This window comes from Budorcas taxicolor, chromosome 14 (assembly GCF_023091745.1).
Source record: "Budorcas taxicolor isolate Tak-1 chromosome 14, Takin1.1, whole genome shotgun sequence".
Lineage (NCBI taxonomy): Eukaryota > Metazoa > Chordata > Mammalia > Artiodactyla > Bovidae > Budorcas > Budorcas taxicolor.
The window spans coordinates 43,480,745-43,502,704 of NC_068923.1; the positions used below are offsets into that span (position 1 = coordinate 43,480,745).

The 21,960-nt window shown below is 40.7% G+C and overlaps 1 protein-coding gene across 1 annotated transcript in view; it reads right to left on the reverse strand.

The window, feature by feature from the left end:
• Positions 1–21,547, reverse strand: part of PDE7A (phosphodiesterase 7A) — a 58,494-nt gene extending 36,947 nt beyond the window's left edge. Inside the window, exons 1-3 of the mRNA XM_052651487.1 lie at positions 21,365–21,547; positions 10,239–10,299; positions 5,890–5,973 (exon numbers count right to left, since the gene is read on the reverse strand). Coding sequence (XP_052507447.1) covers positions 5,890–5,973; positions 10,239–10,299; positions 21,365–21,424 — 205 coding nt within the window. The 5' untranslated portion in view covers positions 21,425–21,547. The remainder of the gene's footprint in view (positions 1–5,889; positions 5,974–10,238; positions 10,300–21,364) is intronic.
• Between the last annotated feature and the right edge of the window lie 413 nt (positions 21,548–21,960).

Sequence of the window (21,960 nt, forward strand, 5' to 3'; positions counted from 1 at the left end):
GGTGTGATAAATAGAGCCTACTATACCAGCAGGAAAGAATGACTCACTTCCCTCCATCTTAAAAACCCCTCCAAGTTAAATGATCATTTTGGCTTAGAGTGACACTCCTGTTTGGCAATAACTGCAGGATCAGTTTCACAGCGAATTTTCAACTGTGGCCCAGAGTCTAGGACATTTGCCACAATGGGGTCGGGAAGAGAATCCGCAATCCTCGGAAGCTGTGTGGACTCCTCTGAGACGCCAGACCACAGAGGCTCCACATCAGGAGGTCAGTGTGCAGGCCCAGTCCCCAAACCTGAGGAACCTCAGGTCTGGGACTGCCTCATATTGCCTCTGACCACTTCTTGCCACTAGGTTTCATGTTTCACCCAATCTGGGCATCTTTATCTCTGAGGAGTATTTATTTCATTCATTTACCTTTACTGCCATTACTGACATCTTTGATCATATTTTTGCCTTTAGATTTTATATTCTTTGCTCCTAGTTTCATACTGACTTAGAAGATAAACATCCTATTTTAATTCCATGAAAGATTACTTCCAACAATGTGACCATTTCTAACTCCTCTCCCACCAAAAAGCCCCATTAGGTGTATTCAAGATTTCCAACATCTTTTAACAATTATAATATTCAAATCCTCTATTTCACTTCAGTTCAGTTGCGTCCAACTCTTTGCAACCCCATGAATCAGAGCACGCCAGGCCTCCCTGTCCATCACCAACTCCCAGAATTCACCCAAACTCATGTCCATCGAGTCAGTGATGCCATCCAGCCATCTCATCCTCGGTCGTCCCCTTCTCCTCCTGCCCCCAATCCCTCCCAGCATCAGAGTCTTTTCCAATGAGTCAACTCTTCACATGAGGTGGCCAAAGTACTGGAGTTTTAGCTTTAGCATCATTTCTTTCAAAGAAATCTCGGGGCTGATCTTCAGAATGGACTGGTTGGATCTCCTTGCAGTCCAAGGGACTTTCAAGAGTCTTCTCCAATACCACAGTTCAAAAGCATCAATTCTTTGGCACTCAGTTTTCTTCACAGTCCAACTCTCACATCCATACATGACCACTGGAAAAACCATAGCCTTGACTAGATGGACCTTTGTTGGCAAAGTAATGTGTCTGCTTTTGAATATGCTATCTAGGTTGGTCATAACTTTTCTTCCAAAGAGTAAGCGTCTTTTAATTTCATGGCTTCAGTCACCATCTGCAGTGATTTTGGAGCCCCCAAAAATAAAGTCTGACACTGTTTCCACTGTTCCCCCATTTATTTCCTATGAAGTCATGGGACCAGATGCCATGATGTTCGTTTTCTGAATGTTGAGCTTTAAACCAACTTTTTCACTCTCCTCTTTCACTTTCATCAAGAGGCTTTTTAGTTCCTCTTCACTTTCTGCCATAAGGGTGGTATCATCTGCATATCTGAGGTTATTGATATTTCACCCAGCAATCTTGATTCCAGCTTGTGCTTCTTCCAGCCCAGCGTTTCTCACAATGTACTCTGCATATAAGTTAAATATGCAGGGTGACAATATACAGCCTTGACATACTCCTTTTCCTATTTGGAACCAGTAGTGTTGTTCCATGTCCAGTTCTAACTGTTGCTTCCTGACCTGTGTACAAATTTCTCAAGAGGCAGGTCAGGTGGTCTGATATTCCCATCTCTTTCAGAATTTTCCAAAGTTTGTTGTGGTCCACATAATCAAAAGCTTTGGCATAGTCAATAAAGCAGAAGTAGATGTTTTTCTGGAACTCTCTTGCTTTTTCCATGATCCAGTGGATGTTGGCAATTTGATCTCTGGTTCCTCTGCCTTTTCTAAATCCAGCTTGAACATCAGGAAGTTCATGGTTCACATACTGTTGAAGCCTGGCTTGGAGAATTTTGAGCATTACTCTACTAGTGTGTGAGATGAGTGCAATTGTTTGGTAGTTGGAGCATTCTTTGGCATTGCCTTTCTTTGGGATTGGAATGAAAACTGACCTTTTCCAGTCCCGTGGCCACTGCTGAGTTTTCCAAATTACTGGCATATTGAGTGCAGCACTTTCACAGCATCATCTTTCAGGATTTGAAATAGCTCAACTGGAATTCCATCACCTCCACTAGCTTTGTTCATACTGATGCTTTGTAAGGCCCACTTGACTTCACATTCCAGGATGTCTGGCTCTAAGTGAATGATCACACCATTGTGATTATCTGAATCATGAAGATCTTTTTTGTACAGTTCTTCTATGTATTCTTGCCATCTCTTCTTAATATCTTCTGCTTCTGTTAGGTCCATACCATTTCTGTCCTTTATTGAGCCCATCTTTCCATCAAATGTTCCCTTGGTATCTCTTATTTTCTTGAAGAGATCTCTAGTCTTTCCCATTCTGTTGTTATCCTCTATTTCTTTGCACTGATCGCTGAGGAAGGCTTTCTCATCTCTTCTTGCTATTCTTTGGAACTCTGCATTCAGATGCTTATATCTTTCCTTTTCTCCTTTCCTTTTCACTTCTCTTCTTTTCACAGCTATTTGTAAGGCCTCCTCAGACAACCATTTTGCTTTTTTGCATTTCTTTTCCATGGGGATGGTCTTGATCCCTGTCTCCTGTACAACGTCACGAACCTCCATCCATAGTTCATCAGGCACTCTATCAGATCTAGGCCCTTAAATCTATTTCTCACTTCCACTGTATAATCATAAGGGATTTGATTTAGGTCATACCTGAATGGTTGAGTGGTTTTCCCTACTTTCTTCACTTTAAGTCTGAATTTGGCAATAAGGAGTTCATGATCTGAGCCACAGTCAGCTCCCAGTCTTGTTTTTGTTGACTGTATGGAGCTTCTCTATCTTTGGCTGCAGAGAATATAATCAATCTGATTTTGGTGTTGACCATCTGGTGATGTCCATGTGTAGACTCTTCTCTTGTGTTGTTGGAAGAGGCTGTTTGCTATGACCAGTGCATTTTCCTGGCAACACTCTATTAGTCTTTGCCCTGCTTCATTCTGCATTCCAAGGCCAAATTTGCCTGTTACTCCAGGTGTTTCTTGACTTCCTACTTTTGCATTCCAGTCCCCTATAATGAAAAGGACATCTTTTTGGGGTGTTAGTTCTAAAAGGTCTTGTAGGTCTTCATAGAACCGTTCAACTTCAGCTTCTTCACGTTACTGGTTGGGGCAGAGACTTGGATTACTGTGATATTGAATGGTTTGCCTTGGAGATGAACACGGATCATTCTGTCGTTTTTGAGATTGCATCCAAGGACTGCATTTTGGACTCTCTTTTCACTAAATTCAGTTAAAGCCTAGGAACTCACAATGCAACTGCATTTTCCTTTAGGTCAATATGCAGACTTCACCATTTTACTGATATTCTTACTCAGAGCCAATTTTTGTAATATTACAATATTTACAAAGAATTTTATCTAAACGTTTCAATGGGTATATGTTCACATGAACCAAAATTCAAAAGGGGGTACAACAAAAATTTCCTTTCTCATGTCCTTAAGCCATCCTGGTTTCCCTCCTGGAGGCAACCAATGTTACCAAGTTCTAATGTAATGTTACAAAGAAAAAGTACTCTTCCTTTCCCCAAAAAAACCATCTAAGCTTGGAGTATTCTTTTATGCTATTCATATTTTTTTTACTAATATTTGTTTCCAAAGATTTTTTATAGGTATTGACACGGAGTATTATATGTGCTTCTTTAATACTGTATTTGCTGTACACAGAAATAACTCTGAATGATTCCTTTTTTTAATCTGAAAGAATTTAAAGAGCCGTGAGACTAATTGTTGTTTAGTCCCTAAGTTGTGTCCAACTCTTTGTGACCACATGGACTGTAGCCAACCAGGCTCCTCTGTGCATGTAATTCTCCAGGCAAGAATACTGGAGTGGGTTGTCAGTTCCTTCTTCAGGGGATCTTCCTGACCCAGGGATCGAACCTGTGTCTTCTGCATTGGCAGGCAGATTCTTTACCATCTGCGCCACCAGGGAAGCCAATAAGCAGCCTTTAAAAGATCCTGAATAATTTGCTATAAAACCTCAGGACGTCACGCTTTTAGAGAGGTAATTGCAACGTTCTACATGTTGATCCCAGAACTCTTTTACACTCTTGAAATTATTAATTGCCCCAGAGAGTTTTAGTTTATGAGGATTATATCCAGTGATACTTTCCATGATAGGAACTAGAACAGAAATTCAAAATACTTACTGTATCGTTTCACTTAAAAATAACATAGCATTTCTGGTTTCTAGAACTGCACAGAAGGAGCTGAGAAGCTGCCATTCTGTCCTAACAACACACAAGAAGCTGAATAGACTGAAAAGTCAACAACTCTTCCAGGATCTGCTGAAGAGGTGGGGACACCAGGTGACTCACTGCCCCAAGGTTGGAGAGACGGGCGAACAGAGATAACTTACTGGCACAGAGACTCACAAACAGAAACCTCCTTGAGAGCCAGTACTGGGGCAGAGGAACCTGAACACAGTTGGTGAGCTTCTGGAGGGTTCCTTGAGAATTAAAAACTTCAGGGAAATCTAGGCATGAGCTGAGTACAGGAAGAAGCTTGTGAGATTTACCTCCAGGAGCCTGACCAGGTTAATCCCACAGTAAATGTCTGGCAAAACTCACAGAGGAAGAATTGGCCAATCTGAAAAGGCTTATATTTATTAATACTAAAGAATCTAAATCATTAAATCAGTAACCTTCCAAAACAGAAAACACGAGGCCTAGATGGGTTTCACTGGTGAATTATTTCAGGAAAAAATTATATCAATTCTTTACAATCCCTTTCAGAGGCTAGAAGCAGAGGCAACACTTCCTAACTCACTCTAAAGAGACATTATATATAAAAAAGAAAACTACAGACCATTATCTCTCATGCACATAAATGCAAAAATTCTCAATAAAATATTCCCAAGCCAAATCAAGAGTCTGCTTCCTCCAAAGAGGTTTAATATTGACTTCTGGCAGGTGACTTAGAGGCCCTAAAAAATAACATATAATCTTAATCTAATCATTGACTGACATACTTTAAAGCTGGGATTTATTTCTAACACACAGCTCTTGGAATTCCTAACTTAAGCATAGAGAGTTTACCAGGACAATCCCCCAGTCCCAGTGAGCTATAAGCATCCGTTTCTGTTGTTCTAGCTTCGGGTGTCCAACAAAAAGCTCTGCTCAGCTTCTCACTCACTTTCCCAGCGTCAGCAGATGCCACTAAGGGGAAAAGCCAGCTGAAACGCCAGGCTCATCCCTGCCTCGATGGTACTCTCACACACTCAAATACACAGTCTTTTATATTTAGTCCAGTTTTCTTAATGTTTTTGAGTGTTACTATGAATGATCTATCCAATGTTACCAAAAGCAGAACTCCTCCAAAAACAGATTTAATATGTAATATTCAAGGGTCTTAGAAGTTCTGTCTTTTCCTTTTTCTTCATCATGTGCTGGAACCAAACAATGTTTGTTTTCAAAAACATCTTTCAAGGTTATATGTATTTTTAAAAATAAATTCAAAGGATACCCCTTCTTGTGATGAAATACCTTTATAAAATATCATTTGCACAGAAACACTTATCTACCGTAGTGAAGACGAAATATTTAGAATGAAACTGTTTTGAAAATGCAGCTTTTAAAAAGAAAAGAATGTACCAAAGTAATTTCACATTTAAATTAGAAAGAAGAAAAACTATTATTAGCTTTCATATTTTTATAATTTCCAACTCGCCTCTAAACATTTACAAACATTATTTAGGAATAAAGTGTCATTTATCATGACCTAATGTTTTGAAAACATTTTGAACATGTTTTTTCTTGTATTCCTTTCTCCCCTCTTGGAAAATTACATCATTTTACGAAAGCCCGAAGTTTACTGGAAGTCTGAGAGAAATAGTATATCTGCCAACACTTACCGTGAAAAATACGAAAATCAATATATGGATGAGAACCTCGTCTTTCTGATTCAAATCCTGCTCGACTCCTTACACGTACATCTCCTAAACAGAATCAGGGGTAAAACGAAAGTTGAGACGGCTGTTTTTCAGGAAGAAGCTCCCACATGCAGTAGAGGTCTCAGTGGTATCATACTCACAAGGAATGGCCTACTAATGATATGAATGGAATAGGTAGTTAAGAGCTGATTTATTTGAAGGGGTTTACAAATTTTCAGCACTGAGTTGTAAGGCTAGATGAACAGTTTTCTTTTTTTTAAACCTCCCCTACAGTAATTATAATCTCTATTTTAGAGTCACCTTCTGAAAGATGACTCAAGTATATGATAATCCAAACTCATATCTTATTACTCCCATGGAGTTAAAAAAATCCTGAGCAGGAAACTTTAAAAAGCCACAGTGAGAAGCAAATATTTACCAAGTGTCTACTCTGCCTAGCACTATACTATAGGCTATACGGGATATAAAGAAATAGAAAATATATTACCTATTCTCGAGCAGCTTACATTTTTTGAAAGGTATAGAAAATTAAAACGTTAGATATTTCGCCTGAGACATTTAATCTGATCAACCTCTTTTCTCACTGAAAGTGGGGATAGTCAAGGTCTTCGGTTGTAAACTTTGCTGCTGATAAGCTCAGTATGTGCCTCTTGTATCCATGTGACTCTTGGACCTACAGCAACATAACCACTGCAGTCTTGTGCCAGGTATTCTTTCTGCGCTTTGAAGACATCCTTTTATTTAATTCTCTAACCAACTCTGAGAGATAGGAATCTTTTTCTTTTTGATATTTATCTATTTGGCTGCAACAGGTGTCAGTTGCAGCATGTGGGATCTACTAATAGTTCCCTGACCAGGGATCAAACCCCTTACAATGGGAGTACAGAGTCTTAGCCACTGGACCAGCAGGGAAGTCCCAAGAGACAGGAATCTTAACCCCCATTTTCAGATCCAGTAACTGAGATTTCTAGATGTTAAAGAGCACGTACAGGCCACAAAGCTGGTATAAAGCAGAGTCAAGATTTAAACCTAACTCTGTGGGCTCCAAAGGCAGGAACTTTCCCATTACACTTTCACAGCCTCCAAGTTCATAACCTTTAAGTCTTCAGGGCCTACACCTGCTTACAATTCCACTTGCCTGGAACGCCTTCCTGCTTATGCTTCATTTCAAGGGGCCTGTCAGCCACTGTGAGTCTATCCTATAATGATTAATCACTTCTCTCATGTGGCAATGCCTTCACTCTGGATCAAATGTTTACTGAGCACTTGCTGCATGTCAGGAAATACAGCAGTGAGCAAAATACACAGAGTCCCTGTCTTTATGAAGCGCGTCCTTTCATGCAGTGAGACCAATAATAAAGCAAATAAATAATGTCACTCTATGGAAGACGGTAATAGTAAAATGCAGAAAGGAAAGCAGAGAAAACTGAAAAGGGAGGGAGGGAGGTGAGGGTAGCCAGGTTGGGAAGCTGGTCATGATGTGGTCAGAGACTTCAGTGAAAAGAGAGTATCTGAGCAGCCGAAAGGCTGAGGGACCTAAAGGCAGGGAAGCAGCGAGCCTCATGGCCACCTGGGCAGAGAGGGTTCCAGACGTAAGGAAGAGCAAGCATGAACATCCTGCGATGGGAGCTTGCTTGGCATGTTCAAAATCAAGCAGAGAGGCCAGCATGGCTGGAGTGAGATGAGTGAAGGTAACTGATAGAAGGTGGGGTCAGAGAAACAGTCAGGCTAGATCATGTTGGACCTTCATGGGCCATTATAATAGCTTTGACTGTTACTCTAAGGTAGAAAACTACTGGAAGATTCAGAACAGAGGAGCAAGATGGATTTAACTTAGGTCTGAAAACGTTTACTGGTTGTATAGATTAGAGAGTCAAGTAGAGAGACACAGGTAGATGAGGGGAGGCCAGTTAAGGAATGAGTGCATTCACTGAGGCAACAGCTATGCCCTGGGGGGAAGTGATTAAGGGCAGATGCTGGTCAAGGATAATAAAGTTTCGATTACGCACGGTAAGTTCTGGAGATCTTATGCACAACAATGTGTCGACAGCTAACAATAAAAAACTGAGTAACTGAGGTTTCAGCTGGGATGGTAACAGCATTGGCGTGGTGAAATTCTGGATGTACTTTGAAGGTAACAGTCAAGAGGATCTGCTGATGAAGTGGACACAGACTAAAGTGAGAAACAAGTCAAGAATGATGCTGATGAACCTAGAATCTGTCATACAGAGTGAACCGTGTCAGAAAGAAAAAAACGAATATTGACTGTTAACGCATATATATGAAATCTAGAAAAATGGTACTGAATAACCTAGTCAAAGGGCAGGAATAGAGATGCAGACACAGAGAATGGATTGCGGACACAGTGGTGGGGAGAGGGTGAAACGCACAGAGAGGAGCTCTGACATAAGGACACCGCTGTGGGAAGCAGACAGCCAGGGGGAGGCTGCCGCACAGCACATGGAGTGCGGCCGGGCTCGGTGGGCGACCTAGAGCGCCGGGGTGGGGCTGGGAGGAGGCTCGAGAGGCAGGGGCTCTATGTACACATATGGCTGAATCATGAATTGCATAGCAGAATCCAACACAACACCGTAAAGCAATTATTCTCCAATTAAAAATAAATTTAAAATGAAAACCAGAATGATGCCAAGGTTCCTGATCTGATACTAGAAGATTCAAGTTCCTTTTTCCGAGATGGTGAAAGAATATCAGATATACAGACTTGGGGAACACAAACATTTTAACAGGCCTGTTAAATGTGAGGTGCCCATGGCACATCCACGTGGAGACGTTCCACAGAGTGAAGCAGACAGGAGCCTAAGCTTTGTTTTAAGAAGCAGAATGTGGACATCTCTGCAGAGAGATGGAGATGGTGAGGAAGAAAAGGCTCCACGTTCCTGGGGGAGATATGTGCTAGGGTAGAGTGGAACTAGGCAGATATGATACACAAAGTAAATTAAGGAGGGAAAAAAGGGAAGATGACACAAACGGGGCATTGGAGAACACGTGGGCTTACGAGGAGGAGGAGTTAGTGAAATGAGGGGAAAAAAACCACTCCAGAAGCAGGTGAAGAGTAAGGATGACTCAGTATTGTAGAAACTGAGCAAGGAATTCTGAGCATGAGGAGAACAGTCAAGCCAGAGAAGACAGTAAGAAAAGATGAGTAAAGGTGTCCACTGGAATCTTTTAAAAATAGATTATTTATTTACTGAAAAAATTTTGGCCACTCCATGTAGCATCTTAGCTCCTGGACCAGGGATTGAACTTACATCCCCCCTGCACTGGCAACACGGAATCTTAACCACTAGACCGCCAGGGAAGTCCCTGGACTCTAAATAGTACATTTTTAATATTATGAACTAAAGTACAAGGTACCAAGGAGTGTGTGGATGAAGGGAAAAAATCTGGCAAAGAGAGGGAGCAAGAAAGAAAATTATACACTCACACACATCAAATTAATTTACCCTCTGGACTTGAGTAATACATTAAAGATTTAAGAACCAAGACTAGGAGAAGACGCATGGCCTTCTCACCAGCCAACTGAGAACAAACACATCCAGGGACAGGACCACGAGGTCAGGTATGTTTCGTGGTCTCGTCTTTTTTCACATTACCGTGGACATCTGTTTAGGACTCAGCAACTCTGCAAAGCTAAGACTTTTCATGAAGAACCATCAGGATGCATCTTAAAATTGTGTACTGGTAAAAGAGTCTCAGTTATAAAGCTAGAGATTTCTTAATTACCTATAACTCTTAAGATGCCCCCCTCTTTTCCGCAACACGTTAATTTTGGTTCCTAGATTCCACTTCAAAGTAACAGACATTTATGCTCCAACAGTGATGAAAAGCTTCCTAATGAAAGATATCTCAGTCCTGAATAACAGTAGATAACAAAATTAACTTATACTAGTGCAAACTTGATTTTTTGATTTGCGGTGCTACAGAAGACTCTTGAGAGTCCTTTGGACAGAAAGGACATCAAACCAGTCAATCCTAAAGGAAATCAATCCTGAATGAATATTCACTGGAAGGACTGATGCTGAAGCTCCAATACTTTGGCCACCTGATGCAAAGAGCCAACTCACTGGAAAAGACCCTGATGCTGAGAAACACTGAAGGCAGGAGGAGAAGTAGGTGGGCGACAGAGGATGAGACGGTTAGATAGCATCACTGACGCAATGCACATGAATTTGAGAAACTCCAGGAGACAGTGAAGGACAGGGAAGCCTGGCATGCTGCAGTTCATTGGGTCGCAGAGTTGGGCACAACTTAGCCACTGGATAACAAAATGCAAAATAAAGAATTCTTACCGAGCATACGAATGTACAGTGCAGTCTGATCCGAGCTGTCATAGGAGATAGCTCCACGCCTCTAGAAGAAAAAACACACATTTTAATGCAGACAATTTAGTATGTGATATCAAGTTCAATTCAACATATATGTATTTGTTATTTTCTGTGATGCACTGTGCAAGAGAAGTTGGGATACACAAAATGAAATTAAACATGGCATTTGCCAGTCTGGCTGACACCTTTGTCTCAGACTTCCAGCATCCAGAACTTCTCAGTAAATTCTGATCTTGCCTCCCCACCCTTGAGTTTCTGTTGTTTAAGCCACCCCCTCAGTGGCATATGTTAGAGTAGTCCAGGCAGACTGACAAATGTAGGTAAATCAGGGTAGGTAGTTTCAATCCTCTGTGTTCAGGCCAAAAGTGGAGGAAGAGTTTCACTTTTCAGGGTGTATATTTTCTTTCTGGTATGTTCCCAATTTTGGCCCACTGTTTACAGTGTCTATTACACATCTATTCATTGGATTTCATTTCCATGTTAGTAAGACATGGAAGTCACTCACTTGCGTCTGACTTTTTGCAACTCCATGGACTATACAGTCCATGGAATTTTCCAGGTCAGAATACTGGAGTGGGTAGCCTTTCCCTTCTCCAGGGGATCTTCCCAACCCAGAGATGGAACCCAGGTCTCCTGCATTGCAGGCAGATTCTTTTCCAGCTGAGCCAAAAGGGAAGCCCAAGAATACTGGGGTGGTTAGCCTATCCCTCTCTCTAGCAGATCTTCCCAACCCAGGAATCGAACTGGGGTCTCCTGCACTGACAAGTGAGCTATCAGGGAAGCTTGGTAAAGCTATCACTTTACCAAGTGAGCTATCAGGGAAGCCTGTTAGTAAGATATACTCACAAATAATATGTTTCAAAAATCTCTCTGTGAAGTATTCGCTTATCTTAAGGCTTATTTTGTGTAACTGTATATCTGACTTGCATTTGTTGGGTACCAAATACATGTTCTTGGAATGCGAAATCAAGTGGGCCTTAGGAAGCATCACTATGAACAAAGCTAACGGAGGTGACGGAATTCCAGCTGAGCTATTTCAAATCCTGGAAGATAATGCTGTGAAAGTGCTGCACTCAATATGCCAGCAAATTTGGAAAACTCAGCAGTGGCCACAGGACTGGAAAAGGTCAGTTTCCATTCCAATCCCAAAGAAAGGCGATGCCAAAGAATGCTCCAACTACCACACAATTGCACTCATCTCACACACTAGTAGAGTAATGCTCAAAATTCTCCAAGCCAGGCTTCAACAGTATATGAACCGTGAACTTCCAGATGTTCAAGCTGGATTTAGAAAAGGCAGAGGAACCAGAGATCAATTTGCCAACATCTGCTGGATCATGGAAAAAGCAAGAGAGTTCCAGAAAAACATCTACTTCTGCTTTATTGACTATGCCAAAACCTTTGACTGTGTGGACCACAGCAAACTTTGGAAAATTCTGAAAGAGATGGGAATACTAGACCACCTGACCTGTCTCCTGACAAATCTGTATGGAGGTCAGGAAGCAACAGTTAGAACTGGACATGGAACAACAGACTGGTTCCGAATAGGGAAAGGAGTATATCAAGGCTGTATATTGTCACACTGCTTATTTAACTTATATGCGGAGTACATCATGAGAAACGCTGGGCTGGATGAAGCACAAGCTGGAATCAAGATTGCTGGGAGAAATATCAATAACCTCAGATATGCAGATGACATCACCCTTATGGCAGAAAGCAAAGAGCCACCAAAGAGCCTCTTGATGAAAGTGAAAGAGGAGAGTGAAAAAGTTGGCTTAAAACTCACCATTCAGAAAACTAAGATCATGACATCTGGTCCCATCCCTTCTCGGCAAATAGATGGGGAGACAGTGGAAACAGTGGCTTACTTTATTTTGGGGGGCTCCAAAATCACTGTGGATGTTGATTGCAGCCATGAAATTAAAAGACGCTTGCTCCTTGGAAGAAAAGTTATGATCAACCTAGACAGCATATTCAAAAGCAGAGACATTACTTTGCCAACAAAGGTCCGTCTAGTCAAAGCTATGGTTTTTCCAGTAGTCATGTATGGGTGTGAGAGTTGGACTATAAGGAAAGCTGAGCACTGAAGAATTGATGCTTTTGAACTGTGGTGTTGGAGAAGTCTCTTGAGGGTCCCTTGGACTGCAAGGAGATCCAACCAGTCCATTCTAAAGGAAATCAGTCCTGAATATTCACTGGAAGGACTGATGTTGAAGCTTAAACTCCAATACATTGGTCACCTGATGCAAAGAACTGACTCATTTGAAAAGACCCTGATGCTGGGAAAGATTGAAGGTGGGAGGAGAAGGGAACAGCAGAGGATGAGATGGCTGGATGGCATCAATGACTCAATGGACATGAGTTTGGGTAAACTCCAGGTGTTGGCGATGGACAGGGAGGCCTGGTGAGCTGCAGTCCATGGGGTGGAAAAGAGTCAGACATGACCGAGTGACTGAACTGAACTGAAATACATGTTCTATTTTATTTTCCATTAAAAAAAAAAATACGGCATTTGCTCTTGAAATCTACAGTTGTGACGCAGACAAATTATAATACAATGTGATTAAGCATTAATCACATCAAAGTGGATAGACAGATGGAAACTTAATGTCAAGAGATCATACAAGCCCACCTGAGGATAGAGCTTCTGCAGAGGTAGCCAGAACTGACAGAAAGACACAGTTCAATGACCTCACTATTCTCTTCAATTAAATACAAATGAGTAAGAAAATGAGAATCATCAGACATATGAACAAACCCTTTAGCTAGAAATCAATGAAACAATATGAAAAACCAAATGGCCCAGAAGCTAGCAAGACATAAGAGAATTAAAAATGTTAATGAGCATACTCAAAGAAATGCGAGAAGACGCTGCATCTATTACACCAAAAAAAATGGAGTGCCATTGAAAGAGCACAGATTTAAAAATACATTTTGAGCTTAAAAATAAACCGATATAAAAAGCAACATTATTCCTAACAGCCCCCGAGTGGAAACAATCCAAATATCCACCAACTAATGAAGGTATAAACAAACTGTGGTACAGCCATACAATATATCATTCGGTGTTACTCAGTTGCAGAAATGACTGAAGCACTGATGCATGCTACATCATAGTTGAACCTTGAAAACAATGTCGAGTGAAAGGCGCTAGTCATGAAGGACCACAGAGCCTATGGTTCTATTTATGTGAAATATCCCAAATAGGCAAATCCACAGAATTAGAAATAGACTGGTGGCTGCCAAGAGTTGGGAGTGGTGGTGGGAAATGGAAGTGAATGCTAATGGGTACAGAGCTTCAATCTGCAAAGATGAGAACGGTCTCAAAGTAACCATGGTAATGACTAAACAACTCTGTGAATACTCTGAAAATCATGGAATTGGGAACTGTATACTTTAAATGGGTGAATTGGATGATATGTGAATTATACATCAATAAAGTTATTATAAAGATAGCCAGTATTGCAAATATTTTAAATATAATTACAAAAAGGAAAAGAAAAAAAACCCCAAAGCCTCTGTAAGAGCTGAAACATCCTCAGCAAGTCCTGCCAGCCCCACTTCCACAGTCGCCTCCCTTCCTCAGTCTCCTCTCCTTGTTCTGTCTCAGACAACAGCATTTCTCACCTGGGCTCCTTGATGGGCTGCTGCCTGGCTTTCCTGCTCCATCCCTTGACCCCCAGACCCTTCACACACAAGAAGCAAGAAGGAACTTGCTTCCAGCTACTGCTCGAAGTCCTCTAATGGCCCCCGAATACTTGGAATGGAGTCCACAGACCAAGCTCTCCACGACCTGCCTACCCCTCAGTTCTACCGCAACTCTCTCTTTACCAGAGAGACCCAGCCACCCTGGCCTGCTTGCATCCCCCCAAGCACACCAAACACACAGCTGTGCTGCGTGCTGCTCTGTCCAGGACCACGGCAGCACCGCTTCCCTCCTCTCTCTCAGGTTCCAGACGAAACGTCATCTCTTCGGAGAGCCATCCCCAGGCTACCAACCCTAAGGTCACCTGAGAGCCCCCTCACTACTCGTGGAAGTAGAGGTCCTCCTAACCTTCACCCGCAGCGCAGCACTTGGCCGACCTATTCTCGTTTGCTTGTTCCAAAACAAAAGTGCCACAAGAGCTAGAACCCTGTCTGACTTATTCACCACTGTCTCCTTGGCCTCTAAAACTGCTATTATTTAGTAGATGCTAAATAAACACCTGGTAAATTGATGATTGAGTGCATTTATTGTAAACAAGTCACTGAATAATTTTTTACAGATTAAGTTGATGAATAAATTTGATGAGCAAAATGATGAATAACAACTGAGATGAAGACAAATTAAGCATCTAGAAGATAAAATTAACCAAGCCTCCTACTAGAATCTAATCTCTGTGGGGGCAGGGACTTTGTTTAACGCTGTATCCCCGGATATAGAATAAATCCCAACATTTAGAATAGTGCCTAGCACACTCAAAGAAATCAATATTAGCTGAATAAATGGGCAAGCAAACTCTTAATAGAGAATCTAGAATCAAATCCAATAATATCCAGTAATTTTCTGTATGCTAAAGGATTTAAAACTCTGTGGGGAAAATATTAATTATCTAATTCGCTATTTGGAAAAGCATAAAGCTCTACTATTACCTTTCTATCTACTCCAAAATAAATTACACATGGAACAAAAATTTTAATGTAAAAAAAAAAGCATGAAAGTATTAAGAGGAAAACATGACTGTATTTTTAAAAAATTTAAATAACATCAAGGACCTATAATGAATCACTTTGCTGTACATCTGAAATAAACACAACACTGTAAATCAGTTATATGTCAATAAATTTTTTTTAATTTAAATAGTGACACTAAAAATATCTTAAATAGGAAGGACCTAATTGTTCTATAAAATCCAGAAGTCATGAAAAATAAATCAATTTGGCCACAAGAAGTTAAATTATGCATGGCAAACTATATCATAAACAGGCAAAAGACAAACCCCAAATCACAAAAATTAAGTTGAAGCGTTATGACAAAGGGCAAATTTTACCCTGCTAATCTAAAAATAAACGGAAAAAAAAAAGCTTCACAAATCAGTTAGCAAATAATGAATAACAGTGTATAAAAACAGGTAGGACATAAATATACTCCTCAAGGAAGAGAAATAATAAATGAATAAAAACAAGAAAAAATGCTTGACTTCATTAATGAAAGAAATACATGTTAAGGAAATGAGATGGTATTTTTACATATTAGATTAATGATATTCTGTCCTCACTAAACTCTGGCATGAAATTTACAGCTCTTTAACATACACCTAAAAATATCAAGGAAAAATAACCATGCTTTTTACTATTATTATAAAGAAATTTTATTGCATTCAAAACCCTCATTTGGATTTAGCATGCAAAGTATTAGTTGCTCAGTGGTATCCAACTTCTTGCAACCCCACAGACACACCAGGCTCCTCTGACCATGGGATTCTCCAGGCAAGAACAGTGGAGTGGGATTGTCATCCCTACTCCAGGGGATCTTCTCGACCCAGGTATCGAACCCAGGTCTCCTGCATTGCAGGCAGATTCTTTATCATCTGATCCACCAAGGACACAGCTCTCCAAATCATTGTTTTTATCCCCTTAATGCATGCGTGCTCAGTCGCTTAAGCTGTGTCCGACTTTTCTCCACCCCATGGACTGTAGCCTGCCAGGTTCCTCTGTCCACAGAATTCTCCAGGCAATACTAGAGTGGGTTGCCATGCCCTTCTCCAGGGGATGTTCCCAACCTGGGGATCAAACCAGCATCTCTTATGATTCCTGCATTGGCAGGTGGGTTCTTTACCACTAGCGCCATCTGGGAAGCCCTACTATTTAAGAGAAAAACATCAATTAAAGTCTCGTATGATTTAATGAAGATGTAAACAAACAAGCAAAAACCTCCAACAGTTCATGAAATATAAAAGGAACACAAGTTACAAGCAAAAATAAAATTCTAATTTTTGACACTGGCTGCCTCCAAGGAGGCTGAAGCACACAAAGGTAGGAGGCGAAACTACCAATGAATATCTTTTGAATTTTGTAGCATGCGGGCTTCTCAGGTGACTCAGTGGTAAAGAATTCACCTGCCAATGCAGGAGATCTGGGTTTGATCCCTGGTTGGGAAAACCTCCGACCTCCTAGAGGAGGGAATGGCAACCCAACTCCAGTATTCTTGCCTGGGAAATCCCCTGGACAAAGGAGCCTGGTGGGCTACAGTTCACAGGGTCTCAAAGAGTCGGATACGACTGAGCATGTTTGCACATAATTATTATATATTCACAGAATAAATCAACTAAAAAATACAGCAAGAATCTACTACAAAGAAACCTACAAAGAAGTGGATGATCGCAAATTCTAAGGGACTAAATCATACAGAACACATCCCTGGCAGCACCATGCTTAATAAAGTTAAAGTGTCTTCCACCAACAGAAGACCCTAAGCCTCCTGCAGTGTCTCATCATAAACTACTTATTCAGGAGCAAACAGTCACTGTAATCACTTGGTACTAAAAGGTACAACTCACACCTGCTGTTCACATCGCCACCCCAAGATATTTAGCTTATTAGATTTCAGTTCAGTTCAGCTGAGTCGCTCAGTGGTGTCCAACTCTTTGCAACCCCATGAATCGCAGCACACCAGGCCTCCCTGTCCATCACCAACTTCCGGAGTTCACTCAGACTCACGTTCATCGAGTCAGTGATGCCATCCAGCCATCTCATCCTCTGTCATCCCCTTCTCCTCCTGCCCCCAATCCCTTCCAACATCAAAGTCTTGTCCAATGAGTCAACTCTTCACATGAGGTGGCCAAAGTACTGGAGTTTCATCTTTAGCATCACTCCTTCCAAAGAAATCCCAGGGCTTATCTCCTTCAGAATGGACTGGTTGGATCTCCCTGCAATCCAAGGGAAGCCTCCCCTTAATACCACCATAGGAGAGAAAAATCTACTAGTATGAAGGGCACAAAGGTGGAAATAAGTATTCCTACCGGCCAGATCAGATTCATGAAACCACAGGTATGATTGTGTAATAGCCTGTCATGGTCAGTACCTATCAACCCACTCGTATCCAATAAAACTTGAGTAAACAGCTTGTTAAAACAAATTGTAACCTGTTATCTCTAACAGTCCTCTTCAGGAAACCGGGTTGCCTTTTTTTTTTTTTTCCCTCAAGTGTAGGGAAGGATATTTACTAAAAGAGGCACTAATTAGAGAGGTAAAATCTCATCACTCTAAGGATTGAGAAAGACTAATACCAGCTGTTAAAACAGTGTAAGTGAAAAACTGACTTGTTTAGTGGCTATGTCGAGTCCAACTCTTTTGTGTCCCCATAGACTGTAGGCCACCAGGCTCCTCTGTCTAGGGGATTTCCCAGGCAAGCATATTGGAGTGGGTTGCTATTTCCTTCTTCAGAAAAACTGGGTAATGAACATAATCTAGATTATAACTATGACATACTAAACTTATTTTAAGGTATTCACTTTAGACTTATTTATAGAGGCATCAGTTTAGATATTAAAATGGTAGAGTCTTAATCATTTTTAAAACTTGGCAAAAAGGGTTGAACTTAATTTTAAATATATTTTAACAAATTACTTAAGGATGTGCAAAGTATTCATTTAATTTATTACTAATTTAAGTAAGTCTGCTCCGTAAATACCTAAAATTCTACCCTAAACCACAAGACATAACTCTTATGAAATAAATCTAAATGAGACAAAATGAAATTTTTTTAAGAATGGACTTAAAAATGTGAACCATCAATGAATACATTCTGAGTGATAATTTACTCATTTACTTGCCTCACAGATGAAGCTTAAAATGAATATCAAATTTGTTTCACTAAGCAATCTAGAAACTCCTTTTGGAAAAATGCACTATAAATTATTAATTATAAAAATGTGATTTCCATGTTAAGTGTTATTTTAAAAAATAATTATAGGGACCTCCCTGGCCATCCAGTGGTTAAGACTCCCACCTTTCACTGCAGGGGACATTGCTTTGATCTCTGGTCGGGGGAGAACTAAGATCCCACCCCACATGCCACGCAGCACAGTCAAAATAAATAATTTTAAAAAGACCTACATTTACTGAAGGCCCAATTAAAAAAATAATAATTCTATGTGCTTTATACACCAAGACTGCATCTCAGGCTTAACATATATCTTTTTAAAAGTTTATCATTTTACAAGCCATATAGTTGTAAAATTCTATTTTTAATAAAGATAGTAAAACAAATTGAACCAAAATCCCAAGTCACGCTGTCAGTCATAAAACACTGTGAGCTATCATCCACATTCCCGCTCACCTCACCAGTGAATGGAAATAACTGAGACGCTCCTACTCGTGACTTTTCTAATTTAGCCATCCTGGGAACAGCTTGTAAAGCAAACTAGTATAGGTCAAAACACGGGCGCGGCTGAGCTAATCAGAAACGGACAGCAGCAGCACAAACAAGTTAAACAGTAAGGTTCCAAAGAACCTACAGCCACGAAAGCAGGAGTTCTGAGTGCCCGACTAAGACACTCGCCTTGAACCAGGGTGAACTGCTCCTCCGTAAAAGATCTGACTTAGAAGGTAGATGACAAAAGGCGTAAAAGTCGTTCCCAATATTAGTTAGGATGTAACTTTTAAAGACAGACATGTTGTGTTGTGTGCTTTTTGTGGCGGGGAGGGGGAACGCTGCGAGCCTTGTGGGACTTTAGTTCCCTGACCAGGGATTGAACCCAAGGCCCCAGCAGTGACAGTGAGAAGTCCTAACCACTGAACTTCTAGCGAATTCCCAAGGATGATGTGTTTTAAGGGGACTTTCCAGGTGGCTCAGTGGTAGAGAACTGGCCTGCCAATGCAGGAGACGTGTGTTCGATACCTGAATCGGGAAGATCCCCTGGAGAAAGGAATGACAACCCACTCCAGTGTTCTTGCCTGGAGAATCCCATGGACAGAAGAGCCTGGTGGGCTACAGTTCATGAGGCTGCAAAGAGCTGGACACAACTGAGGGGCTGAGCACAAGCAAGAAAGATATTTTAAGTGCTATGGTCTTTATCTTGTTCAACTTTCCCACTCAAGTAACCTATTGTGCAAAAGTGTGTGTATTTCCCTTATGTGGTAAAGTAATGATACACTAACTCTTTGCTGCGCTCCTACTCTGTGCCAGTAAACGTTCCAAGTGCTTTCAGACGAAATCTCTCTTTACTGAACAAGACCTCTAGAGGTAGGTTTTATATGCTCCGTCATTAGACGTGCTGTCACAGGGCCTAAACACAGTAGCACTGAATACATTTCTGGGTCACATTACAAAAAATGGTAACAGTACAAAAGATGAAGAAGCCCAAAGTTCTGAAAGCTTTCTCTGATGCAGTAAAGTGAGCTTTTTCAGAGTGTTTTCATCTTACACCTGGATGGGAAGAGCTGACTCATTAGAAAAGACCCTGATGATGGGAAAGACTGAGGACAGGAGAAGTGGGTGACAAACGATGAGATGAGATGGTTAGATGGCATCACTGACTCAATGGACATGAATCTGAGCAAACTCTGGGGGCTGGTGAAGGACAGGGAAGCCTGGCGTGCTGAAGCCCACGGGGTTGCAAAGAGTTGGACACAACTTAGCGACCAAACAACGATTCATCTTACATAAGCCAGAAAAGCGTTCCTATCTGAGTGCCTATCCAAGACACGCATCCATCCATTGAACACTAGCCTCCAGTTCTTCTTCACTATGTAAATATACTTTTAAAAGTCACACATTGAAAATAACAGCAGTCTGTTGCTTAAAAATTTTAAACTTTGACTGTTATAACAAAGTAAAAAGTATCTTTAAAAAATCTACAATTCAACTAATCCATTATTAACTTGACCTTCATTCAGTAACTTGGCAAGCTAATCCTCTAAAAACAATGAGTAAAATGGTGTCTGTGTGACAAAATTAATTAATTTACAAAAGACAAAGATTTTAAAAAATCAAGCCTATTGTTTTTCTTTAAAAGATTTCTTCAGTCATGTTCAGTAAGAAAACAGGACTGCTTCAAGAAAGACACAACTATGCCTAAAACAGTATGCTTAAACATGAAAATACTACCTTATCAGGGATTAAAACCTCGCTTGAAAAAGATGTTTAACTTTATAGAAGTTTTTGTGTTGCTTACTAGCAAATGCTATTGGTCTTAAACATTTTAAGTTTATGTTCATACTTTTCAGTTTTCTTAATAAAGGAATAAAAAAGCTGCATGATGGGTTAAAGATATATTCATTTTTACACAAGTACAGACAAAATAATTTTAAATAGTATAATCTTAAGTATTTCCTACTTTAGACTCTCAGTCAGATACCAAATGACTAGCATTCTATCAAGCATTTCTTAAGCCTGGTCTTTGGAATCCAACTTTAAGATCAACAGATACATAATAAAATAATCTTACTTTTTTCACTATAACTAAGGCATATATTTCAGTAGCAACAAGACCTTAAGTGAGAACAGGCTAGAAAGTGGTATTTAGTTTTTTTAAAAGCTTACAATTGCTTAGAAATCCCCAGTAATTATACTTTGAATTTATAAGTAACATAAATTCGGTATCTCCAGAAGAGAATGTTTAAAATATGTACAACAAAAGCCCAAATTGTTCAGTAATTTCATAACCTTAGAAGCTGAACTTCTTTAAGCATAAAAACTTGATTTTTAATGGCAATGGAGACTTCAGTTTGTCAGCCCAGTGGTAGTCTAGTTTTTGGATAACTTCATCTTGATCACCCTGGCACAGTAAATAGACATGACATTAACTAATTAAAAAAAAAAAAAACAGACTTCTTTAAAGGCATGATCCTGAGCAAAGTTACTTCGGTACCAAGAAATGATCCATAAAAAGCCCTTCAGGAGGAATAGGTGGGAGAAAAATGAAAATGACACACAGTAGCATGACAATAACATGAAAATGACAGCTGACAGGTAAAACTGCAGCACTCCTGTAATCAGAGAAACAGAACCTGAAGTAAAAGGAGAAGGAGCCCCACTAACCAGTCCATTCCTACCAATGTATAAACTAAAGACTCATGTCACCATCCTAAAAATAAAGATGGCCTACCTTAGAGGCGATCCACTTGATGAGAACCAAGGCCAGACACCAGATCAGTGTAATTCCCATTGGGTCTAGGGAAAGTCCTGCCGCATAACCTCCCTCCTCGCCCAGCAAGCAAAGAGCAAGGGAAACTCGTCAGACCTGACAATAACCAGCTGTCCCGAAGCAGGAGAGAGGGGAATGCCCGCCCTGAACCTCACACAGCTGCCTTCAAACAAGGGTCACATGACTCCGAGAACGCGCTGCCAGCCGGCCTTCCTACCGGCGCGTGGTTACTGTCACAGCCCAGGGCTGGGGTGAGAGAGTCAGTGACGGGGGGACGAGGAGGGGAAAAACCTTCGTGACGGCCGACCTAACAGTCCCACACGATGTAGGCAAACGAGGTCTCTGGCTGGCCCCAAGCTCGTCCACAACCTCAACATCGGCACTGCTTTCAAATAACCTTCGCCCAAATGTCTGGCAGCACTAAAAAAAAGTGCTCATTTCTTCCATAAAGACCAGCTCCACAGGTAGAATTGTCCTGGCGTTTAAAAGTATTAACGCATTTTATTCTACCTTTTCAACTTTTAGTACTGAATGTGTTCAACCTTTTCTTTCCTTTG